The sequence below is a fragment of the Urocitellus parryii genome, chromosome 15 (genome assembly GCF_045843805.1).
Source record: "Urocitellus parryii isolate mUroPar1 chromosome 15, mUroPar1.hap1, whole genome shotgun sequence".
Taxonomy (NCBI): domain Eukaryota; kingdom Metazoa; phylum Chordata; class Mammalia; order Rodentia; family Sciuridae; genus Urocitellus; species Urocitellus parryii.
In genome coordinates, this window is record NC_135545.1 from 17,474,262 (window position 1) to 17,501,468 (window position 27,207).

Sequence of the window (27,207 nt, forward strand, 5' to 3'; positions counted from 1 at the left end):
CCAGCTACAAGAGAAGCTAAGGCAAGAGGACTTCAAGTTTGAGGCCAGCCTTAGCAACTCAGTGAGACCCTTTCTCAAAATAAAACACAAAAAGAACTGGGGATGTAGCTCAGTGGTAAAGTACACCTGGGTTCAATCCAGTATCCCCCTGCAAAGCATATACAAATAATATGACTCCATTTATGTAACGTGTACATACATGACTACTTGTATCTGTATGCACAATTAAGGTGATCAGAACATTCCTTAAAATATTAATAATGACTATTTCTCAATGTGAGTATAGATCTAATGATTTTTCTTCTTCATGTTATCTGAACATATGAACATAATTTCGAAAAAAAAAAATACAGTACTTAAACATTTTTGGTGAGGTAATTTCTAGTTTAGGTATTCCAAAAAGTAAAACATATTTTTTAAGTGTAAGATGGAATGGAGAGTTTAATTCTTTCTTAAAATATTTTATAAACTTATTTACAAACTTATTTTTTTATGATGCTGAGGATCGTACCCAGTGCCTCACACATGCCAGGCAAGCGCTCTACCACTGAGCCATAGCCCCAGCCCGGATTAAAATGTATTTTTTTTTTTACCTTGACTCTGTACTTCAGCCCAGTCCAATGGAACAGGTGGTTTCCTTTTCCGCCATAGTTTATCCATTGTCAATAGATACCTGATATCATCTTTAAAAAGCTTTAAAAAAGAAAGAAAAGATAAATCCCATGAGCCCTACAAGTCCCAAGTTGATAAAATACATTAAAATTTCATTGATGATTTACTGTGAAATCTGATTTAAAAACACATGTCAAAGCCAGGTGCAGTTGGTAGCACATGCCTACAATTCCAGCAGCTTAGGAGGCTTAGGCAGGAGGATGCCAAGCTTCAGCAAAAGGGAGGTGGAGGTGCTAAGCAACTCAGTGAGACCCTGTCTCTAAATATAATACAAAAGAGGGCTGAGGATATGGCTCAGTGGTCAAGTGCCCCTGAGTTTAATTCCCGGTACCAAACAAATAAAACAACAACAACAACAACAAAAAAAACAATCCACAAAAACAAAACAAAACAAATCACACATGTCAAATGCAAGCAGAGTAACAATTTTCAAAAGCCATTAAAAAAATATTCAAATGTTTACACAGAATCCCTACATGTAAAATAGTTAAAACCAGTAAAACAGTTAAGGGCAGAAGAAGTTAAGTGAGGATAAGGAAATGCTGACTGCCTGAACCTCCTGAACCACCTCCCCCAAAGTTCCCCTAAAACTCCAAAGTTCAGTCTGAAGCAAAATCATACAAATTAAAGGGATTAATAAACACTATCAATAAACTACAAGAATTGAATACAACTACTGATACTAGAGAATCAGGTGAACAATATCTTCAAGTTCATGGATCCAGGCCAATAAAGCACATATATTCTAGAACAACTCAATTACAGAATTTCTGTAACATCTCCGAAATGTGCCTTCCCCCTTCTAAAATATTTAAATGTGCAAAAAATAAATAAATAAATAAAAGTTAAAAGGAGGTACAAAATCCCCAAACACACAATTACTATAATAAAACACTATCACATATAGACTAACAAAAAACAAAAGTAGTAGGATTTCAGGTGTTTTAATTATTTTTACTTTTTCCTTATCATTGTTCTCTCCATCTCTCTTTCCCTTTTGTAGTGTGAGCAATGAGACCCAGGGCTTCCCACATACTAGGGAAGTGCTCTTGGGAACAGGGGCATCCCCTTAAAACCTTTTTCTATTTGTGATTAACTTATTCAATACATTTACTGAAGGTACCAGGTAAGAATGTACCTTCAGCTAAATTGAAATATCATAAAAATTTCTATCAAAGCCACTCATCTTTAATCTTTGGAAAACAAGCTAAATATATAAACAATGACAATATTTAGTAGGAAAGTCACGAAGCTGAAAACCATGAGGATTTTTGTTTTACCTACCTAAGGCATAGAAAAATACAAGGTAGATAGTAACATTTTAAATGAGTACACAGGCAAGAAGTTAAGTTCATTATGATATGATATGGGTAGCACATGAGGCTAAAAACAACTTGTAGCCAGGCGTGGTGGTGCACACCTGTAATCTCAGCGGCTTGGGAGGTTGAGGCAGGACGATTGCGGGTTCAAAACCAGCCTCAGTAACTTAGTGAGGCCTTAAGTAACTCAGCGAGACTGTCTATAAACAAAATACAAAAAAGGGCTGGGGATGTGACTCAGTGACTGACTGCTCCTGAGTTGAATCCCTGGTACCAAAAAAAAAAAAAAAAAAAGTAAAGGATACTGAACATTTGGCTGAGAAAAGTCTGCCAGACAAGAGTCGTCCTTCCGGCTTTTGCATTATTCCATCATCTCTGATACATCATGCTCATTTCCATTAATTAAATCCAATCTATAAACTTGGATCCCAAACACATCTAAACCTCCTACTTACCTATAGAACAACTTGTCATTGCTCTGATGGTCGAGAGCAATCAGTTCAAAACTGACTGTATTACCTTCTCCTATTCCCCCAACCCCCACATAAATTTACTTTCTGCCTCACCCGTCCATTCTATTCACCAGCCCAATGAGAAACCAGGTTATCTTTCCAGATTTCTCACTGTATACATCCAAAGTCTTGTTGAGTCTACTTCTCCATGCTCCACTGTGAATACAGATGGCTTGTACCTTGTATTACTTTGGCACTGCACAAAACCATGGGTACTGACTCATATTAGTTACAATATGAATATCGAGTTTTAGAGTGGTACACTACATCCCCCTCCATGTCTTTACAGTGATCCTACAAGACATGCTCTCAATAAATTCCCACTGGTGCAGTATAACATCCTTAACACAGCCTAGAAAGCCTTGGCTAACCTGTTGTTACCTTGACTTTGTTATCCCTTTCCACTCTCCCCTTGAACAGGAATGATTTCAGTTTTTCAATTTAGAAGTTTTGTACATGTTGCACTTCTATTCCCATCCTTATTCTTTCTAGTCTTGAGTTTAAATGTCACCTCCTCTAGAAAACCTCTTTTGAACCTGTTGGAACTCAGGAATTCAAAATCATCCAAACTTAATATCATTAAACACTGAATCTGGAATTAATTGTTCACTGTTTGATTTCCTATCTACAGCAGGGTGTTCTTGTGTCTTGTTCACTCCTAAGTCCCCAATACTTATAGAAGTGTCCAACACAAACAAGATGCTTAAATTTACCTGCTCAAGAAGAGACTGTAGATGTACACAGATTATTCTGGTATTCAAATGTTGCTCAGATTACAATGAAAATAAGTGTTAAGAATACTATTAATGCTGTCCACATCAGTGTTTAGTGCATTTAAGTATATCAGAAATAAAAACAAGGCTGGGGATGTGCTCAAGTGGTAGCGCACTCGCCTGCATGCGTGTGTTCAATCCTCAGCACCACAAACAAAGATGTTGTGTCCGCCGAAAACTAAAAAATAAATATTAAAAATTCTCTCTCTCTTTTTAAAAATAAATAAATAAATAAAAACAATTTTTCGAGAAAAAGGCTTTGTGATAAAATAAGCGTTGACAGGCTTAAGAGAGAGAACCTTTCTTAACATACGGAAGTGAATATAAGTTGGAGTGAGCAGTAGCCCATTTGCTTAAGATAGTGGGACCTATGCATATTGTAAATAGACAGAAGGAGCCAACAAAGATCCAAGACACAAAGCAGAGGAGAAAAACTGTTTGAAGAACAAGGTATAAAGCCAAAGAAAAATGCCCTCTGGAAAAGTCTGCCTTTACCAAAAGAGGTTTATTTTCCACAGGAACAAAAAGATAACAGCTTGCAGTCAAGTGAGATATTCTCAACAGGTAGGTAAATTATGTCCAATGGCTACAAACCTCTTACTATAAGCTTAAGACCACGTCCTTAGGGTGGCAAGAATGCATTAGAAAATTTAAGAAAAACTGAGAAAGTTTCAAGTATCTACTGTAATAATTTGCCACAGAGTCAAAGAAGAAAAAATAGAAAAACTTAGAACTAAGGGCCTAGCTGAGCAATACTTAGGCAGATTCAATTTTAAAAGCCTTGTAGAGCTTTCTAGAACTATCCTGCATATTAAACTGATGAGAAAAAGCAATTTAAGATTCAAGGGGGATTTAGAACATATCAAGTCAAAACTGCTAACAGATGATTTGAATAAGAAGAGATAAAGGGATTAAACCAAAATTGTTTATAAAGAAAACCAACTTCTGTAACAGCAAAAGAAGACAACAAAGAGGGGGACAGAAGCAAGCTTCTATATTTACCTCCTGGAGAGATACTAAACTGATATTTAGTATAGGCATTAAAATTTTCAAACTTGCATGTGCTGACTACATCAGTCATTTTGTTAGGACGTTAGCATACATGTACAAAAAAGTTTAATTCAATTCTATGTATTGGTTTAAAACAAACACAATCAGATTAATAGATCTATCCACAATTATAAAGAAAATAAACCTAGGCTGCCTATAATCTCAGCAACTCAAGAGGTTAAGACAGGAGGATCACAAGTTTGAGACCAGCCTCAGCAACTAACCAAGGTCCTAAGCAAGTCAGTGAGACCTTGTCTGAGAATAAAATATGAAAAGGATTGGGGCTGTGGTTCATGATAAAGTACCCCTAGGTTAAATCCCCAGGGGAAAAAGAAAAAAAAAGTAAACCTAACCTTGGTAAAAAGTTTAACTGGATCATAACCAGTTGATTTTGCCCATTCCTTTGTGGAAATACGTTTTATGTCACCATCTTCATTTGATGCTCGAGCTCTGGCTTCAGCTTCTGTTGGTTCCCCTATAAGACAATAGTATTTTATTTTCAGTGTAAAACTGAGCTCTTACATGTGGGGGGAAAATGTCACTCACAGAAGTCACTCAAAAGCAACACATTCTAAGTTCAAGAAGAAAGGAAAATAAAAAAGTTATCAGCATCTTTTTGTGCCTCCCTTGAAGGTCACATGTATAATAGTTGAAAGAATGCTCCTGGGAACAACTCCTAACTGATACAGTTCCCTCTATCCTTTTGGTAATCACTGTTTTAAAGTTGAAACAACATATTTTAAGAACATAAAAAAAACTATCACTTTTCTCTTAAGCTACCAATGTCAAACTAACAAAATAAAGACAGCAGCCACAATAAGAAAATACGTCGAGGGGCTGGGGATGTGGCTCGCCTAGCACATGTAAGTTATGCTAGGTTCGATCCTCAATACCACATATAAATAAAATAAAGATATTGTGTCCACCTACAACTAAAAAATATTTTTAAAAGAAAAGAAAATGTGTCAAATAGTTTACTCACATGCAGCTTCAGGGTCAGCTCTATCAGGTGACACTTCCTGATCAGCATCTTCTTCCCCAAACAATTGGCTGTTAAATTTAAGAACAGTAAGTAGTTATGAACATCAAGAAATTCTGAGCAAATGTAGTTAATTGTCCTACTTTTTTTTTTTAAATAGATATTCCAGAATCCCAGAACAGCGTTTATTTATTTTGTTTATTTTTATTTTTTTTGTGGTGCTAGGGATTGAACCCAGGGCCTTGTGCATGCAAGGCAAACACTCTACCAACTGAGCTATATCCCCAGCCCATAATTTTCCTATTTCTGTCACAAACAACTAATTCAGAATATTTAATGTTTAGCAGGGATAAACAGTGAACAATGGATAAAATGCATTCCATAAACCTATGAGCATTGAAACAATCTGTTTAAACAGTTTGCATGCTAACATTAGCCACAACACAAATATGACCAAATTTTAGTAGATTCTAGTGAATAGCTTTTATATCCCTCTGGAGATACCATTTAAAAAGTGTACTGCATTTAGTTGTTCAACATTATGTTCTAGGTGGGGAAATTCAACAGTGAAGATCCTTTTTTAGTGGTATTATTTATCTTTATGCACGATATTTTAAGAAATAATAGAAAATTATTAAGCTGAGATTCTCCTTTATTACTCAAGTTATCCTAAAAACTGTTTAATAACTCTTATGGACATAAAACTTTCCAATCTTTCCTCAAGGATATGACTTAGGTTATAACCTTCTTCTGATTCATTTTATAAGAAAATGCCCTTTGGTTGAATCAATTTAAGTCCCAACAATGGTGGTCTGAGAGTTCCTATTGATTCACATCGTCTCTAGACTTAATGCTTTGTCAACTAGTAAGTGTAAAATTTATCTAGCTGTGTGGTCTTATGTTTAAATTTGTACATTAGCTGTAGGGTTAAACATATTTATTTATGTGTTGCTTGTTTGGATTTCCCTTTAAGGAAAAAAATGCCTGATTACCATTCCTTATTGATTACATCTTGCTTTTATTCTAGATCACAAATCTTTACTCCTTGGGGCTGGGAATGTGGCTCAGGCGGTAGTGCGCTCCTCTGGCATGCCTGCGGCCCGGGTTCGATCCTCAGCACCACATACCAACAAAGATGTTGTGTCCGCCGAGAACTAAGAAATAAATATTAAAAAAAAAATTCTCTCTCTCTCTTTAGGAAAAAAAAAAAAAAATCTTTACTCCTACACAATGGCCCGTTATTTAATCCATCATATAACATCTTTTGATGACAAAAATACTTAATGGATTTGAATGTTTCAATCTTTTGTTTTAGCGTTAAGAACTTGTCTTAAGAAAATTGTTCCCTAATCCTAAGGATGAAGATGTCTTCCTATAAGGCTTAAAGTTTTTCCTATTACACCTAGACTTAATCTTTTTTTTAGAAAAAAAATTTTTTTTAAAGAGGTGAGAGAGAGAGAGAGAGAGAGAGAGACAACGAGAACTTTTTGATATTTATTTTTCAGTTTTTGGAGGACACAACATCTTTGTTGGTATGTGGTGCTGAGGATCGAACCCGGGGCGCACGCATGCCAGGCGAGCGCGCTACCGATTGAGCCACATCTCCAGCCCCTAGACTTAATCTTTTAAAATATTTTTTTTAGTTGTAGATGGACACAATGCCTTTATTTATTTTTATGCAGTGCTGAGGATTGAACCCAGTGCCTCACACATGTGAGGCAAGCACTCTACCACTGAGCCACAACCCCAGCCCCTAGACTTAATTTTAATATATTGCTTCATAAAAAAATTTCCCACAAGGATACCAACTTCCCTACTTTTTACTTAATCTATTCTTTTCAGCTCATATATACATATATGTGTATGTATCTATACACACGCGTATAAAATACTGTCATGAAATATATAATCTGTTACAATGACCTGTTTATCCCTACACTAGGAACATACTAATTAATTTTAGTTTATATTAAATCATGATATCTGTTATAGCAAATTACTCAAATTATTCTTCCCTGGGAATGTTTTGGCTCCTTAGGTTCTTTTCTTCCATATATCATCAACCAGTCCGTCTATTTATTGGTACTGGAGATTGAACCCAGGGGCACATCCCCAGCCCTTTTTTATTTTTTGAGACAGGGTCTCTCACTACATTGCTAAGGGCTTTGCTAACTTTTTTGTGGCTGGCATTAAACTTGTGACCCTCCTGCCTCGGTCTCCTGAATTGCTGGGATTACAGTGTATGCCACCATGCTCAGCTCCACATGAGTTTTGTGTGTGTGTATGTAATAAGTACATATGTATGTATTATGTGTGTGCTAGGGACTCAACTCAGGGCCTTGCACATGCTAAGCATGTACACTACCTATCATTGAGCTACATACACCCCAGACCCCCCACAAGCATTTTAAAATCAGCTAAATAAGTTTCAATAAAATCCCTGATGAGATTTTAGTTGGCATTGCACTGAATCTATAATTTGGAAAAAAATGACAATATTGGGACTTCCAATTCAGTCTCAGTCTCTTCTTTGGTATGGTACTAGGGACTGAAACCAAAGGTGCTCTCCACTGAGCCACATCCTCAGCCTTTTTTATTTTTAATTTTGAGATATAGTCTCACTAAGTTGCTGAGGTAACAGGCGTGTGTCACTGTGCCTCCTTTTCTCCTTTCATTATGTTACCTTCTTTTATTTCCAACAGTCATTTACTTACTGTATTGGGTCTTATACATCTTAAGATTCATTCTCAGGTACTTTATCCTGTTTTATGTTTTTATACTTAATTATCTGTTATGATTAGTTATATATGTATATATTTCTCTATTCTTTTGCTCTATTCTGTTTTTTTTTTAATTTATTTTTTAGTTTAGGTGGACACAATATTTTTATTTTATTTTTATGTGGTGCTGAGTATCGAATCCAGTGCCCCATGAATGCTAGGCAAGCACTCCACCACTGAGCCACAACCCCAGCCCCTCTTATCTTTCTCACACTAAGTTGCCCAGGTTAGTCTGGAACTCCTATTCTCAAGTGATCCATATTGTTCTCCGGAATAGTTGAGACTACAGAGGACTACTGCTATCAGACCCAGCTTAGTTTATCTACTTTTAAATTACATTTTCTAAATACTTGATGTTGCATATAGAAATGCAGCATTGGTAAACTAATATTTCTAATCATTTGTCTATAGATTCTTTATAGAGTTTTCTATGTAGACAACCAACTTATTGCATGCAAATGACCAGTTTGTTTTTTCCTTTCCCTCCTTTGAGACAGGGTCTTTCTATGTTGCCCAGGATGGTCTCAAATTCCTGGACTCAAGGGATAGGTGTATATCACTGTGTCCAGCTCCCCAATGTTTTTTCAGTGTTGGGGATTGAACCCAGGGTATCATATATACTAGGCAATCACTTTGCCAGTGAACTATATACCCCAGTTCCTTTCTCAATTCTTAAGCCAATATTTTCCTTTTCTTATTGTGCAGGCTAAGCAGTAGAATAACCAAATAGAAGCAGCAATAATGGGCATCCTTTTCTGAACCGTCACTTCAAAACACTTTTAAAATGAAAGGAAAGCTTACACTAAGTACATGGAGGGCAAATGTGGGAGCAAGGTTTTGAACAATCTGGGAGTTTACACACCAAGAAGCTAAAATGCTTCATGTAGTAACGAACTACAGTTTAACATGAACTCATGGTTAAAAATAGATATATAGAAACCTTCAGAGACTTATATAAACATTTATTTTCTGTTATATCAGCTAAGAGGGCCTAAAACAACACCCCAGTTGCATGCCTACACAGACTTGATTTTATAAAATCACTGTTCAATAAAAGAAACTAGGATTCAAGAGAAATGGCTTGGGCTAGGGCTGTAGCTCACTGGCAAAGTGCTCTGCTAGCATGAGTGAGGAGGCACTGGGTTCAATCCTTAGCACCACATAAAAATAAAGGCATTTTGTCCATCTACAACTATAAAAAAATTACGAGAGAGAGAGAGAAAGAGAGAAATGGCTTATTCTAGGAGCCGGAAACATAAAATATTTCTGAAACATCTTGTACAGCCAGAAATTAAGGAACTACTTAAAATAGTCACACATTGATGAGGGTACATCAAAAGAACACAGAGCCAACTGCAAGAACTCCCAAGAGCCAAAGCTAGAACAACTTGAGCAACAAAATAAAGTAATATTGAATTATAACCCAAAGAAAAAAAATATATTCAATGTTAACAAGTACACATAGATATAAATGACTGAATAAATAATAATTTAAGGGGGAGCAGAGCCATGCATGGTGGCACAGGTCTACAGACCCAACTACTCAGGAATCTAAGACAAGAAAATCACTTGAGCTCACAAGTTCAAGAGCAGCCTGGGCAACATAATAAAACCCTGTCTCAAAATAAAAGATATGGCTGAGTGGCTAAACACCCCTAGGTTCAATCTCTTGTATCAAAACAAACAAATAAACAAAAATAAAATGTACAATATGGAAAGAGGAAGAAAAAAATTACAGTGGGGAAACCTATCAGCAAGGTTACCAAGGCCAATATCAACAATCATCAACCATATTGATAGCCTATGCCCCCTGCTATGGATTTAAAATGGCACTCAATCACTGATCTCTCCCAATAACCCATAATCCCAGTCTTATCATGACAAAAACATCAAATTCTAATAGTAGGGCATCCAACAAAGTACCTGACCAGTACTCCTTAAAACTGTGAAGGTTGTCAAAAACAAGGAAAAACTAAGGAACTGTCACAGCCAAAGAGTCTAAAAAGACATAAAAGCCAATTGTAATGTGGTATCCTGGATGGGATCTTAGAAAATAATATTGGGGGCTGGGGCTGTGGCTCAACGATAGAGCACTCTTCCCGGATATGTGAGGCCCTGGGTTCAATCCCCAGTACCACATAAATAAAATAAAAAGATATTGTGTCCACCTACAACTAATTAAAAAAAAAAGAAAATAATATTGGGTAAAAAACTAAAGAAATCTAAAAAATAAGGGACTTCAGTTAATAATGAGGTTTTTATTTTTTTGTACTGGCAATTGAACCCAGGGGTGCTTAACCACTGAGACACATCCCAAGCCCTGTTTTTATTAGAGACAGGGTCTCGCTGATTTGCTAAATGCCTTGCTAAGTTGCTGAGACTGGCTTTGAATTTGCAATCCTCCAGTCTCAGCTTGCTGAACTGCTGGGATCATAAGTGTGCGCCACAGTGCCTGGATCAATACTGGTTTTTACCTGTTATGTATATATTGTACTAATATAAAATGTTAATGGGGGAATGAGGTATGAGAATACTTCGAAACTCTGTACTATCTTCTCACTTTTCTGTAAATCTCAATCAGTTCTACAAACAACTGCCAAATAAAGAAAGTTTGAGTGGGTTTTTTTTTTAAATATTTTTAGTCATAGACAGATCAAACCCAGTGCTTCACACATGCTAGGCAAACGCTCTACCACTGAGCTACAACCCCAGCCTTGTTTTGTTTGTTTGTTCGTTTTGTTTTTGAGACAGAGACAGAGTCTTGCTATGTTGTTGAGACTAGCCTTGAACTTTTTGATTCTCCTTCCTCAATTTCAGGAATAGCTGGGATTAAAGGCAGGCACCACAATGCCTAGAGAGTTTATTTTTAGTGAAACTTTATCAGATCTACGTTTACTATATATGGATACTTTTCCAAATGCATATATATTGTACCTTTTAATTTATTTTTTAGTTGTAGTTGGATACAATATCTTTAGTTAATTTATTTATCTTTTTATGTGGTGCTGAGGATCGAACCCAGGGCCTCACCCGTGCTAGGCGAGCACTCTACCACTGAGCTATAACCCCAATCCCTTAATAAAAAATTAAAAAGATGGGCTGGGATGCAGCTCAGAAGTAGAAAGTTTGCCTAGCATATACAAGATCTGGGTTCCATTCCCAACACCGTAAAAAAATAAAAATAAAAACGCAGACAATGTTTGCTGCAGGTTTCTACAAGATACTCTTTATCAGGGTGAAGTAGTTCTGGTCTCCCATTTTACTAAGAATTTTTTTCCTGAGAAGGTGTTTAATAAATTTTATCAAATGTTCTTTTTTTATCTATGAAAATGATAGTTTCTCTTCACTTTTTTAAACAAGTGAATAACATTTATGGACTATCTAGTGTTAACCCATGTTTGCATTCCTAAATAAGTGCACTTTGTCATGGTATACTTTGTTTTATAATCCTATTGTCAAATGCTAATTTTTGTAAAACATTTTGCAACTCCCATCAAAGTACTAACCAGGCCCAACCCCACTAATCTCCCAAAATCAGATCAGATCCCATGACTTCAGGATGGTATGGCCTTGGCAGATTTTTGCATTTATATGAGTGAGACCATCTTATAATTTTCTTTTTCTTATACCATAATGGCTCTGACTGGTTTGGTATCAGAGACATGATGGTTCTGGGCTGGGAGTATAGCTCAATGATAAGAGTGTCTGCCACCCATTCCCCAACAACAACAAAGACGTGATAGCTCCTTAATATGAACTTTGCATTCCTTTTTAAAAAATTTCTTTAGGCCTATTTACCCCAAATTGGGATATTCCTTGAAAATACACTGGAATTCATATACTGTAAAGTAACATAGGTTTGATGCACTATTCAGAATATGCTACTAAATTTGTCCAAGGTATGCTGTATTCACTATTTTCTTTTTGGTACCAGAGATTGAACTTGGGGGCACTAGACCACTGAGTCACATCCCCAGACCTGTTTGGTATTTTATTTAGAGACATGGTTTCAATGAGTTGTTTAGTACCTCGCTTTTGCTGAGACTGACTGTGAATTCTCGATCCTTCTGCCTCAGCCTCCTAAACTGCTGGGATTACAGGCATGAAACACCAAGCCCAGCTTATATTTTCTTTGTAAGTCAGTTTTGTAAGGTTTTAAAAATCAGCTTATCTAGGGGCAGGGGATGTGGCTCACGGTAGAGTGCTTGCTTAGCACACACGAGACCAAGGGTTCAATCCTTAGCACCACATAAAAAAATAAAGATATTGTGTCCAACTACAACTAAAAAATAAAATATTAAAAACATCAATTTATCTAGACCATTAAAATCGTCAATGTATTAACATTTTCTTCTCCTTTTATCATCCACTTTTAATTTTTTAGCTTAGGGCTGGGGATGTGGCTCAAGCGGTAGCACGCTCGCCTGGCATGCGTGCGGCCCAGGTTCAGCACCACAAACCAACAAAGATGTTGTGTCCACCGAGAACTAAAAAATAAAAAATATTAAAAATTCTCTCTCTCTCTCCTCTCTTAAAAAAAAAAAAAAATTTAGCTTAATATTTATTTATTTATTTTAGTTGTAGTGGACACAATATCTTTATTTATTTTTTACGTGGTACTGAGGATCAAACCCAGCACCTTGCACGTGCTAGCCGAACTCTACTGCTGAGCCACAACCCCAGCCCCCTCTTTTCTTAATATCAATCTAATCTAATCTGTGCTAAAATTCTGCTCTTTCCTATTTGATAATAAAACCTCCTAGGATTTTTATGCTCTTATTTCAACTATATCCTTCATTTTGTTATTATTTTAGTTTATTCTGTGGTTCATGTTCTCACTTAAATTGGATCCTTAGATCATTAATTGTTCAACCTTTCTTCACATATGTAAGCTTATAACTTTTCTTTCAACTACCATGTTCCATGAACCCTACTGAGTTTCAAGGTAGTATTTTCCACTATCATCACAAAGTTGTTTTGTGGTGCTAGCGATGGAATCCAGCGTCTTGTGCATGGTAGGCAAGCCCTCTACCCCTAAGGTATAGCCCAAGGCCCGTAAAGTTTTAACTCCATTGTAATTTCTTTTTAAACCAATGGGTTATTTATAAGTATGTTTTCATATTTCCAAATATACTTATTTGTATTTATTTAGTTATGTGCCTGTCTCCAATATCAGACTAAGCTTCTTAAATTGTCTTTGGCATGCAATGAATGCTGTCTGAATTTAATTTAACCCAAGAAATACCATAGGAAAGCTACTTAAGTGTCCTGTCACTGTATTTAACCATAAGTACAATCTTTGTAAGCTATTTAAATAAAAGTGATCTCATTTCCCATCATTAGTACTAAAAAGTATGTCCAGAAATACATATTCGCTTACTTGAACAAATACTTTGCCCAAACGATGCAATGAATAGGTTCTGAAGGTGTGTTACGAATTGTACAGCCAGGAAAAGTTCTCTGGGTTGGCTTAGGATGACATTCATAACACTCGGTCACACCCTACAAAATCAGGACATGAAAAAAATATTTATTTCAATGGTGGTTTTTCAACATTGTAACGTAATATAAACACTTCATTCCTTCACCTACATTCCTGTTTATGCTATCTAGAAAATTTTAAAATAATAATTTAATATTTAACAATATTTCAATATTTATCAACTCCAAAATCATTATTTTACAGATAAATAATCTCTTAATACAAAAGCTATAATTAAATCAACCACAGTAACAGCTAAGAATAAGCCAGGACTCCTCTGACTCCTGGCCCAATGAACCTTACCTACATCAAACCAATAAAAATTATTCTACCTCAATGTCAAATAAGAGAAGTTTGTGTTGATTGTAAGAAACAGGAAAAAAAAAGCTACCAGAAAGACAAATAGCTTTCCTTGACAACAGCCCAAAGGTGAAAATTTATTTAGCATTATTCACAGCCATACCTTTAAAATCTCATAAAAATTATGTAAACTAAAAGTATTTAAGAGCTACCTAGAAACATGGAAAAAATCCTAGGTATTACCAAATTTCGCTTGTTTTTTTCACTGGCAATTCTAAACCTCAGTCCTATAATGCACACTGGTGTCTCAGGAGCACTGAAATGAGGTAAATAATGTCTTTCTAATTTATACTAAAGAATAATCCAGAAAATACTGTTTTAATATAAAATTATAGCAAATTCAGGGTTCCCCCACAACACTATTTCTTGTGCCCTTGACCCTGCAACATTCTTTCTTTAGAGGCATAGCCACAAGCAGTTATGCTGTGTTATTACCATGGAAAAAAATAGAACTACTGCCTTGATATATGAACAGACACTGAAAACCTCCATTTATTCAACTAAATTTAATACAGACTTAACAGGTACAATCATCTTTGTAGAATGATAATGAGTGTGCTTCCAATAGCACTATTTAATAGTTGAAATAAATTAAATACTAACACAGATAAACTGCCCCCATCCACAAAACAAATCCGATAAAATCTGAAAATCTTTCTTCTTCCCTTTTTGGTGTGGGTGTGTGCATGTGCACATGTGTGTTTGGTACTAGAGATTGAACCAAGGGATACTCTATCCAAGACCAATTATCTCCAACACTTTTTATTTTATCATGAGACAGGATCACACCAAGTTACCAAGGTTGGCATTGAACTTGTGATCTTCCTGCCTCAGTCTCCCGAGTAGGTGGTAATATAAGACTGTGCCACTGTGCCCAGCTAAAAATCCAAAAATTTTAAATACAGTATAAATAGTGAACCCAGGGGCACTTTACCAGTGAGTTATACCCTCAATTCTTTATTTTTTTTCTGAAACAGTCTCGCATATGTTGCCAAGGCTAGCTTTAAATTTGCAATCCTACTGCCTCAGCCTCCCAAAACGGCTAGGATTACAGGCATGGCACCACTGAGCCTGGCACTTCCTTTTCATAGTTTCAAAACTTCCCAAGCAATTCTCAAAATGTATTTATGTTTAACTCTTTAAAATAGCTAGAAGAAAAAAAGATCTGAACAGCAAATCGATCCCAATGTGGGGATTTTATAAAAATAGGTTATAAACACACAGGTATTTGCTCTAGTATACTTTAGTTTAAGTGTCTGAGATATTTTACAAATACACCCAAAACAGTTCTCTTCAGATCTCCACATCCAAATTCCTTAAGACAAAAAGTAACCCTCAAGACATTCCTTAAGACAAAATGTACTTAGTGATGGGGACTGATAATAAGCTCTACCATTAGGCCATACCTCCAGCACAAAAGGTAACTTCTAGAAGGGTGGTTTACCATTTCTCAACTACAGAACAAGGTGTAGTCTCTGCACTAAGAATTGTTTACCATAAATTTATTATGCTTGCAAGTCTAAGAATTTCAATGCATAAGTTTATTCAAACAAAGTAGCACAGATCCAAAAGATCTTTCCACCTATTGTCTTTTGGAGTATCTTATATAGCATCCTAATTTTGGGAGAATTAACCCATAGCTTCAAGCATCATCTTAAGTTTTATATGGCATGAAAATCCTTTTGTCTTGGATATTAACCTGCTTACAGTATATAAATCCAAAGTTTATTATTTATTTTCTTTCTTTCTTTTTTTTTTAGTATTGGAGATTGAACCCAGAGGTGCTCTATCACTGAACTACATCCCCAGACTTTTATATTTTGAGACAGGGTCTAAGTTGCTGAGGTTGGCTCTGAACCTGCATTCCTTCCTCCTGCCTCAGTCATCCAAAGCTAGGATTATAGGTGTGCACCACCAAACCAGGATCCAAAGTTTATTTCTTCCCTCCCTAAGGTCTCAAATAAATATTTGGAAAGTAAAACACAAAACTCTTCTTTACCTTTTTGATAGTAGTTACTTGTCCAAGATAACCAGCAGTCCCACTCTCAATAAGAGGAACGTCAGCTGCCAAACACATCCTATTAACATGGTTTCGTGCAGCTAGAAGAAAAATATTAGTTATCAAAAGAGTTTTTTTTAATATTTATTTTTTAGTTTTAGGTAGACACAATATCTTTCTTTTGCGTTTATGTGGTACTGAGGATCAAACCCAGTGCCTTGTGCATACTAGGGGAACACTCTACCACCAAGCCACAACCCCAGCCCCAGCAAAAGTGTTTTGAAAACACAAATTGGTTATCAATAACTACAATGAAATTTATCCATACCATTTCTCATTTTTATTTTATGTACAATTTTCTAATGGCTATGGCTAGAGGAATTATAAACATTCTAAGACTCATTAGCAACGTCATAAATTTACTATAAGCCAGGTATGGTAACATGTGCCTATACCTCAGCAACTGAGGAGGCTAAGGCAAGAGGATCACAAATTGGAGGACAGCCTCAGCAAGTTAGTGAGACCCTGTCTCAAATCAGAGGACTGGGGATATAGCTCAGTGATAAAAATGCATCCTTGAATTCAATCCCCAGTACTTTAAAAAACATAATAAAATAAAAAAATTTACTCCAGGAAAAGCATACCTAAAAACAATTTTTAAATTCTCAAATTCCAAAGTGCTAGGGCTGGGAGTGTTAGCCTGCTGAAGGTCCTGTGTTCATTCGATGCCCAGCACTGCAAAAACAAACACCAAGGGGCTGGAGCTATAGCTCAGTGGCAGAGCACTTGCCTAGCATATGTGAGGCTGATCCTCAGCACCATGCAAAAATAAACAAATAAAATAAAGACATCCTGTCCACCTACAACTACAAAAAAAAAAAAAAAAAAAAAAATCAAAGGGCTACCTTTCTCTTCTACTGCTGTACTATTCTACTGTAATTATAAGGTAATACATATAAGTAAATAAAGAACAATTAAGGCAGTTTAAGGTTAGGAGAGAAAAGATGAATCAGGTTAAAAGAGTCATTCAGGCTTTCAATGATTTTCTTTTGGTATTTCTGGCCTAAAATTATTACAAAACTTATTTGACAAATACTTTTACATGTGGAAGTAATTACAGGCAAGTAATATTCTTCAAATATTTCCCCCCACATTCCAAACACACAAACTATGACTGGTTATACAAAATTGGGTTATATGAAATACCATCCTGTGTTGCAAAAGGCTTGAATACGATATTAAAATGTGTACATTTCTTCAGGCGCAGTGTTGCACACCTATAATCCCCATGACTGAGTCTCGAGTTCAAATTCCAAGTTCAAAGCCAATCTCAGCAATTTAGTGAGACCCTAAGCAATAGCAAGACCCTGTTTCAAAATAAAAAGGACTGGAAATGGGGCCCAGTGGTTAAGTGTCCCTGGGTCAAATCCCCACAAACCCCCCCCCCCAAAATTATAATACAATCTAGGGGAGCCAGGTGTGGTGATACACACCTATAATCCCAGCTACTCAGGAAGCTGAGGCAAGAGGATCTTAAATTCAAGCTCACTCTGGGCAATGTAGCAGACACCATCTCAAAATTAGAAAACAAAGAAGGTGGGGATACAGCTCAGAGGTAGAGCACTTGCCTAGAATGTTTGAGGCCAAGGATTTAATTTCCAGTACCACCTTCAATCCAGTCTAGTGTCTTATATAGCACTGGATACACTAAAAATAATCGAAGGCCAGGCACAGTGGTATACACCTGTAATCCCAGCAACTCAGGAGGATAAAGCAAGACATCAAGTTCAAGGCCAGCCTCTGCAATTTCCTGAGGCCCTACAATTTAGTGAAACCCTGTCTCAAGATAAAAAATTAAAAAAGGCTGGAGATTTAGCTCAGTGGTAAAACACCCCTGGGTTTAATCCCCAGCACAAAGGAGAGGAGCTGTGGCTTTTAACTTTAGCACCCTATCATCTCATTCCCCAAACAATGAACTTTTATCCTTGATGGCACTTTAGAATTATCTGAGAAGCTTTAAAAATGCTGTTCAGTCCCCCTTATAGTGTTTTAACTGGTCTTTAACGAGACTTGGAGAGTCATTTTTCTTAGGTCCCCACACAAACAAAGTCACACTGTATTTAAAGTGTGCCACCAAGGAAACAAACTCATCCACATACACCCCTTTATTTACACCTTGTGGTTGATTAGTAAAGTATATATAATTGCTGAATTCCTGCCTGGAAAAAAAAATCATTTCTAGAAAAAATTGCAAGTGGCATGCTTTTTTTGTTTTGGGGTTTTGGTACTGGGAACTAAACCCAGGGGTGCTTTAAGACCGAGCTACAGGGGCTGGGGATGTGGCTCAAGCGGTAGTGCGCTCGCTTGGCATGCGTGTGGCCCGGGTTCGATCCTCAGCACCACATACCAACAAAGATGTTGTGTCCGCCGAGAACTAAAAAAAAAATAAATATTAAAAACTCTCCCTCTCTCCTCTCACTCTCTCTTAAAAAGACCGAGCTACATTCCTAGCCCTTTTAATTTTGACACAGAGTCTCACTAAATTGGTGAGGTTCTCACTAAATTGCTGAGGCTGGCCTTGAACTTGCAAGCCTCCTGCCTCAACCTCCTGAATCACTGGGAGCCCAATTGGCAAACTTTAAACCTGGTCTTACTTCCTTTTAGTTCTCTAAAGTTCTAACTCATAAAAAAATTTTAATACTAAATTTCTTAAAAGCTTTAATATGGGGAAGGGAAAATACAGGGATGTCAAAATAGTAAAATGATCTTACCTCTGTTATCTAATGCATTCATGACCAATATAAACTGTCGAAAAAATTCCACATTATAGTCTGGGCTACAAAGCAAAACAAAAAGATCAACAAAACCAGCCTTATATACAATCTTCACAGTATAATACAAAATTCAGAAAAGTGTAATAAAGTAACAACAGCAAAATATAACTGATGTTAAGAATATATACCATATAAAAGGGGCTTGGGCTGAGGTTCAGCCGTAGAGCACTTGCCTAGCACGTGTGAGGCACTGGGTTCAATCCTCAGCACCATATAAAAATAAGTAAAATAAAGGTATTGTGTCCAACTACAACTAAAATATATATATATATATATATATATATATATATATATATAAATTTTTTTTTTTTTTAAAAAAAGAACATATACCATATAAAGTCTGACTTTTTCCAAACGTAAATAAATTAAAAAAAATTATTTCCCTCAAATTCCTATGCTTTTTGGCCAGCCAGCTCGGGCATAAGAATAGTATCTCAAACTAACAGAAAGATGGCATGACCTCACTAGTCCCACCAGGCCTTCTCAGGGCAGCCAAGTGCCTGGGAACATATAAAGAACACATTCCCAGGATCTGCTTGGCCTATGGCTTCACTCCACATGGTCCGAATCAGGCAGGACTCAGGCCCCTAGGGTCTCTGATTTTAGCACACTGGGAAAACAACACAGGATAAGAGGGTTATGGGGCTATAGGCAGGTCTGTAGACCAAACATCTTGAGGGAAAAAATAAGTTGAAAATACAAATGCCCTTATGAGAAAGCCTAGGGCTGTCTCTAATTCTAGTATCTCAAACAAATACTATTTGTGTGTATGTGTGTGTGTGTGTGTTGCTGAGGACTGCACCCAGGGCCTTGTGCATGCAAGGCAAGCACCCAACCAACTGCCCACAAACAAGGAGTATTTTTCATACCATTTACTTTTGAGCTAGACAGCAACTGTAGATAAAGGTTAACTTAGGGGATGGGGATGTGACTCCGTGGTAGAACACTTGCCTATCATGCCCAAAGCCCTAGGTTCAATCTCAGCACCACACACGAAGAAGAAAAAAAGGTAATTTGTACCCAGAGTTTCTTTGTTCCATGCCTCCCACATTAAATATTTATTTATTTCATATATCATTTATATATTATCAAAATTACTGACTCACTATAATTCCCAGTGTTAAATTACCACATTAGAGTATTGATAAACAGATTATTTTGGACGGAAACCTTTTAAACTAAAAAAGCAACTGCTAAAATCAATCAGAATGAAATATACTTAAATATGTCTGAATTATTATCTACAAGGAATTTTAAACATCTTACTTTGAGTGCAATGTCACACACCTACAATCCCAGCAACGTGGGAGGCTGAGGTTGGAAGATCATCAGTTTAAAGCCAGCCTCACCAACTTGGGGAAACCCTATCTCAAGATAAAAAAAAAAAAAAAAGGACTGGGGATGTAGGTCAGTGTAAAGCACTTCTGGGATCATTTCCTACTATAAAACAAGCCAACAAAAATATATATATAAGATCTTTCATAAGTGTCCAAGTAACTTATTTATTAACAATATTTAAATCTTATTACTTATCTAGATCATGTAAACATACATAAACTGGTAAAAAGAATACCACTTAACTTACATGGGCACAAACTACCACATTTTTATTATCCTAGAAAAATCTTTTTTAAAAAAGCATAATGATCTGGGCACACATATCTGGCTAATAAAAATAACATGCTTAAGCTTAGTTAAAAATTCACAGCAAATACAACTTCACAATATAGTAATTAGAGCATACTTCATGATGCTGTCATGGTAAGCTACAATATTAGCTTTCGGGTAAAACTGCAGTACACTTTCTTTGGCAACCTGGAAAACAAACAACAGTAAATTACTATAACATTTTTTAAAATATATATATTTGAAATGTACTTCTGGCAGACACAATTCTGGTAACTCACCTACTTACACAGTAGTCTTATTTATGTTAAACACTAACAAAATACAAAAGTGTGATAAAATTTCATTAAAATTAAACTCCATCATATTTATAAAACAGGACAACCTTCTCCTATACCATAGCACATCCACTTCTGTATGAATGGTAAGCCTCAAGAAAAACATAAAATGTGAGGATAGGGTGTAAATTAGTGATAAAGTGCTTAGGTAAGTAAGTACAGATAATACCTTAGGTTCTAGAAGGAAGGAAGGAAGGAAGGAAGGAAGGAAGGAAGGAAGGAAGGAAGAGAGGGAGGGAGGGAGGAAGGAAGAAAGGAAGGAATTATATACAGGGCTAGGGATGTAGCTCAGTGGTAGAGAGCTTGCCTAGCATGTGCAAAGTCCTGGGTTTAATTCTCAATACTGCAAAAAAATGAAACGAACAATTATGTATACTGCAAAAGCCAAGTGTCAATCAAAAGAAACCTTAAATAACCATCTAGACAAGTATAAATACAAACTACAATGATACACAAATGGTTGTTTTGAGTAAGGTGTAGTGGCACATGCCTGTAATCCCAGTGGTTCAGGAGGCTGAGGAAGGAGGATCTGGAGTCCAAAACCAGCCTCAACAATTTAGCAAGGCCCTAAGCAAGACCCTGTAATATTAAAAAAAAAAAAAAGGAAAAGGAAAAAAAGGCTGGGGATGTGACTGGGAATTGGACAAAAGGACTGACAGAGAAAAGATGCTTTAAGCATAGAAATCATGAACAACACTCAAGATTGTAGCTTCTCTTGCTACAAAGAAGAGCCAACCTCTAGGGGGTATAGGAAAAACAAGGTTATGGAAATCAGAAATTTAAATATGAAGAACACACAACAAATCACCCCAATTACAGAATTAAGCAGAGCATTTCTATTTCCTTTGTAGACCAAAAACAGAAGGCTGGTCCTCCCTTCACTTCCATCTTTTTATTCTCCACACTGAGCTTAAAGAGATAGCTTTAGGGGCTAGGATTGTGGCTCAGCAGAAGAGTGCTCACCTAGCATGTGCCAGGCCCTAGGTTTTATCCTCAGCACCACATAAAAATAAATAAAAGAAAGATATCATGTCCAACTACAACTAAAAAATATTTTTTAAAAAAATAAATAGATAAATAAAAAGGCAAAAATTAAGCCATTATGGCTCACTGTCCCATCAACAGAACACCTAAAAAACTTAACTTGGGCAAAATATACCACTATGGTAACCTTACAATAAATACTTACAGAAAAAACATATTCCTTTAAGAAAATAGGTGAAAATAATAATATTTGTTAATATTAATGTCACTGACAAAAATCATAAGTTGTATAATAAGCTCTAGATTATGATTTCCAACCTATTCTAATGCTCTCGTGTCAATTTCATTAAAATATTTGCAGAACTGAAAACTTGGGACTTAATGGGTATCATAAATAAAAGATTCATCAAAGGATTATAGAAACAGTATGAGAAATAGTTACCTGTGCCTTTGATCTTCCAACATGTTTCTTTTGAAACAAAAACTGCCTGTTGAGGTTACTGACATCAATAGTGTCCAGATCAATCTACAAATGCATAAACCCCAGATAAATTACAAATATTGTGGTATGTTTGAGCAATATCACTATCTTAAGCATTAATAACCTAGAACTTTTTAATATTTGCTATATTAGCAGAGAAAATGCTTTGCAGACCAATTATACCAAAACTGCTAAACTATCAGGAACAGTGGCATACACCTGTAATGCCACTGACTCGGAAGGCTGAGGCAGAATCTTAAAATTCAAACAGAAAAAGGTTTGGGGATGTGGCTCAGTGGTTAAATGGCCCTCATGTCAATCCCAGGTACCTCCACCCCTGCAATGAAAAGAATGCCTTTTGTTTATTTAATCATCCTTATAAGTACATCAGAAAATTTCTTTGAAGGCATTAAAATATATATGATTTACTGAAAATATAAAATTTAGCTTGGCATGGTGGTACATGTCTAATCCCAGCTACTTGTGAGACTCAGGCAGGATAATCACAAGTTCAAGGCCAGCCCAGGCAATTTAGTTAAGACCCTGTCTCAAAATGAAAAACAGAAAGGGCTGGGGATGTGGCTCAGAGGCAAAGCACCCGTAGGTTCAATCCCCAGAACCACGAAAGAAAAAAAAAAGTGTGTAGATTGGTGAAGATATAAACTTATCTACATACATATAAATTCTAAATCTCAATCTAATTTCTTTCAAATCCAATATAAATTTTACTGTGCTCTGTTCTTTTTATTAAATATGTGACTACCAGATTTACTAAATTCTTGCTGCCTTCTTTAATTCAAGCCTACATTTATATACCAAATTTCACTTGCAATTATTACTGAGGACTATAAAAGAACTTTTCTACATATGGTTAAAAAAGTGTCATGTTTTAAGTCTCATCTAATTGCTGCCTAAAAATATATATGAGAACTATAAGAAGGCCCTGGGTTGTAGCTCAGTGGCAGAGCTCTCAACACTATGTAGGAGGCCCTGAGTTAGAACTCCTGTACTGCAAACAAACAAAAAAGAATAAATAAGGAGCCTGATGCATGGCCCACCCCTGTAATCCCAGCTATTCCAAGAGGCTGAGGCAGGAAGACCACAAGTACCAGGCCAGCCTAGGCAATTTAGCAAGACCCTACCTCAAAAATTTGAAAAATAAAATAAAATGGGGTTAGAGGTGGTGCATGCCTGTAATCTTAGAGGCTCTGAAGGCTGAGGCATGAGGATTGAGAGTTCAAAGCCAGCCTCAGCAACAGTGAGACACTAAGCAACTTAGTGGGACCCTGTCTCTACATAAAATACAAAATAGAGCTGGTGATGGTGGTTCAGGGCCTAAGTTCAATCCACAGTACCAAAAAAAAAAAAAAAAAAAGGGGGGTCGTGGTGATGGTGGTTGGGGCTATAATTCAGTGGTAAAGTGCCCGTGTTCAATCCCCAGTAGCATTCCCTCAAAAAAGTAAATACAAGGAAAAAATGGCTGCAATAATTTCATATCAGTTCAATAAATTTAATAAACAGTAACCAAATGTTCTAAGTGTAGCTGGGCAGGTGGGTTATAACGACAATCATAATTACTGGGGAAGCTGTAGCAGGAGGATCTCTGGTGGAGGCCAATCTGGTCAACAGGAGAATCTACCTCAAAAGAAAAAACCACACAGGGCTGGCATTGTGGCTCAGAGGTAGAGCGCTGGCCTACCATGCCTGAGGCACTGGGTTCAATCCTCAGCACCACATAAAAATAAAGATATTGTGTCTACCTATAACTAAATATTAAAAAAAAAAGAAAAACCACATAAAAAACATTTTATGTTCTAGCTTTTTTTTCTTCTTCTTGGTACTGGGGATTGAACTCAGGGCCTCAGGCATATTGGGAAATCGATCTACTATTGAGCTACATCCCCAGTCCTCATATTCTAAAACAACTGTGAAAAATCCTAACAGTTTTAGTCATAATTTGTTAACACTGTCAAAACATATAAGCATCTAAGGATTTATTTGTACTTCTAACTTTGCTACAAAAATTAAACCAAATAAAAATGTTAAAAAATGCAACCTTTTATTTTTCAGGTTTCCACATCACTCTTTGGTGGGAGGGGTGCTGGGGATTCGAACCCATGGACAGCAGGGCACTGTGGAAGCATGCCTGTAATCCCAATGGCTCGAGAGGCTGAGGCAGGAGGATTGCAAGTTCAAAGCCAGCCTCAGCAACTTAGTGAGGCACTGAGCAACTTAGGAAGGCTGTGTTTCTAATAAAATTTTTTAAAAAGGGCTGGGGATATGGCTCAGTAGTTAGCCCCCACCTACAAAACAACAACAAAAAACATAAACCCAAGGATAATAATTTACCACTGAGCTACATCCCCAGCCCCCAACCCCTCTTTTTGAGACAGGGTCTAAAAAAAAAAACTGATGAGAATGGCTCCCCTTGACCTTGTGATCCTCCTGCCTCAGCCTCCAGAATTACTGGGAAATTCACTATCTTATCTATTGCAAAATGCTTATTTTAAGAAAGTACCAGTATTTATCAGTATATGTGAATTTGTGGTACAGAACTGGATGAAAAACTAAGCAAAGAAAAACGTGTATATTCTTTCCTTCTCATCAGTCCTTAGTTCAGTCTGCTACCTTTCACTCTTTTATTAGCATAGTCTGTCTCCTCTCCTTTTTTCCCTCTTCACCTTGCCGGTACACCTTAAGTGTACTTAAACTCACATCCAAGTTCCAGGTGTTATCTCCAATCTAAGAGACAAATAACCTGACTGACAATTACAGTAGCTTTCTGTCATTGTACACCAACGCAAAAGTTAAAACCCTAAACACATCTTGAATGAAATAAGCAAGTGTACCTATGCTGTACTCAGCGGAGGAGCGCGAGCCCCAAAGGAGTCCTGCCACTTTGCTTCGTGACCCAGGGTAAGTTACTAAATCCCATTGCATCTCACTTCCCTCATCTGTTAAAAATAAAATGAGATGAAAACAGTGCACATGCATGAGGTGGTGGTAAAGAGTAAATGAATTAGTATAAACCGCTCGAGACGAGCGTCGGGACGTGGGGCTGCTGTGAAAGCTGTCCTCTGGGTCGTAATTTCTGAGTTAGGGGAAACCTGCAAATTAGAGTCACAACATCCACGAGACTCAATCTTCTCCTTTCGCTCCACTGCAACTGGGAAACAGTTTCAAAGTGAAAAGGTACGAGGCCACTTCCATCGCTTCGAGACGCCACAAACTGGCGCTGCAGGGGGACGAAGGAGGGGGGGCGGGCAGCGGCCCCGCGACGGAGCGTCCGGAAGACCCGGGCCCGCGGCCTCCGGAGCAGGCCCGACGTGCGAAGGCGCGCCCCGTCCCGGTCGAACAGCTCCCTGCACACAGGCAGCCACGACCCAGGACTTCTTGGACCGCTCTCGGCGCCCCCAAATCCGGTCCTGAACTCTGGGCCCCAAGCCCCCCGGCCCCCGCACCGCAGCCCGCCATTCAGCCAGCGCGCGCCCGGCCCTCACCAGGTCGATGTGAGAGAAGCCGGTGAGCACAAGGTTCTTAAGGAGCTCGCAGCCGATGCCGCCCGCGCCTACCACCAGCACCCGGCCCCCAGCCACGGCCTCAGCCAGCTCCCGGGGAAGCCCCCGAGACAGTGCCATGGCGGGACGTCCACGAGCCGCGGCGGAGGCGGAGGCGGGAGAAGTGAGCCGCGCCCGGAAGCGGGTGGGGGAAGGGCGGCCGAACTTCCGCTCCTGCGCACTGCGGCCGCCAGTCGGCGCCAGGCAGGCGGAGTCCCGGGTCTGCCTCTGGTGTGGTGTGTAGTGTCCCCTGGGCCCAAGCCTTCCTCTTTGCGAATGGCTCCGAGACCTCCAACCGTGAAGAGTAGTAGTGCTTCTCATGTATGTGCACAGATCGGCTTTTCCACCTGAGAAGCCTCTTAAGATCTCCTTTTAGGCAGCGGTTTGAATTCCCAACCAAGACATAATTTATGAGTTGGAAAACTGCCCCTATATGTAAAGAGCTCTTACAAATTAATAAGAAAATATTGCAGAGCAGCAACTTAGCATGTGTGAGGCCCTGAGTTTGAGTCCCAGCATTACAAACAACAACAAACATGCAAAATCACACTGGGATTAGTTTCACCTATTGAACTGACAAAATATATATATATATATATATATATATATATATATATATATATATATATACATACATACATATATATATATATATATAAATAAAACATTCTGTTGTCAAAACATAGTGAAACAAGTAGTCGGGAATATTATATATATTTTGGTCTTTGTCCAATTCTCGGCTCTTCCTAAGATGGGCTGTAGAAAATAGAATGTCTTTTCTTCAAGGTAATGAAGCCAGATTGAAAGATAGGTAGTTAGTGTAGTTAGGTAAATCGGGTTTAATATCTAGTAAAATCGAAAGTGAAGGCCGTGTTGAGAATGGAGCCCGGAAAAGCAGAGCAGCACTTAGAGAAATTGAAATGTTAATGTTCCCAAGGCCCAGAGCCCATTCTAAAGAAATGTTAATGAAACAGCTCCCAGCAAACAGGGAGATGCTAATCAGAAGCCGCCCCAGGCCTGTCCTGCGCAGATTACTCATCAGGCCCGTCTGCCCCTCACCTTTTGGGTCTCCCTACCTACTATCTATCACTGCAAGATAACAGAACGAAGGACTGGAACTGCGACAGAAATGGGAAAGCTGAAAGAAGACCTTAGCTATAAAAGAGGGAAGACCTCCCCCCTTCCACGGATTCCACCTGTTGGGACCCCTTCTTCCTCCGGGGAGAAGTCTTTTCTGCTGTTCTTTAATAAAGCTTCTACTTTCCACTCTAAACTTGCTGCGTCGTGCTTCTCTGGTGTTATACTTCAGCTGTAAAGGTAAAATTTCTAAGCTGATTCTAAGCTGCAAGAGTCTGAGTTAAAGTGTAAAAGATTGGGCATTGTAAAGTTTCTAAATTGAAAGGCTTGGGCTAAAAATAATAATAATAGGCCAGGTATTGTTAAAATTCCTCTGCTACCCCC

The 27,207-nt window shown here is 37.6% G+C and overlaps 1 protein-coding gene across 2 annotated transcripts in view; it reads right to left on the reverse strand.

Moving 5' to 3' along the window:
• Positions 1-26,299, reverse strand: part of Uba2 (ubiquitin like modifier activating enzyme 2) — a 46,684-nt gene extending 20,385 nt beyond the window's left edge. Inside the window, exons 1-9 of one of the 2 annotated variants that reach the window (XM_026391221.2) lie at positions 25,690-26,299; positions 22,151-22,234; positions 20,505-20,575; positions 18,698-18,762; positions 15,927-16,027; positions 13,466-13,587; positions 5,309-5,376; positions 4,680-4,801; positions 594-693 (exon numbers count right to left, since the gene is read on the reverse strand). In XM_026391221.2, coding sequence (XP_026247006.1) covers positions 594-693; positions 4,680-4,801; positions 5,309-5,376; positions 13,466-13,587; positions 15,927-16,027; positions 18,698-18,762; positions 20,505-20,575; positions 22,151-22,234; positions 25,690-26,067 — 1,111 coding nt within the window. In that variant the 5' untranslated portion in view covers positions 26,068-26,299. The remainder of the gene's footprint in view (positions 1-593; positions 694-4,679; positions 4,802-5,308; positions 5,377-13,465; positions 13,588-15,926; positions 16,028-18,697; positions 18,763-20,504; positions 20,576-22,150; positions 22,235-25,689) is intronic. The other variant, XM_026391220.2, reaches the window with a different exon arrangement.
• Between the last annotated feature and the right edge of the window lie 908 nt (positions 26,300-27,207).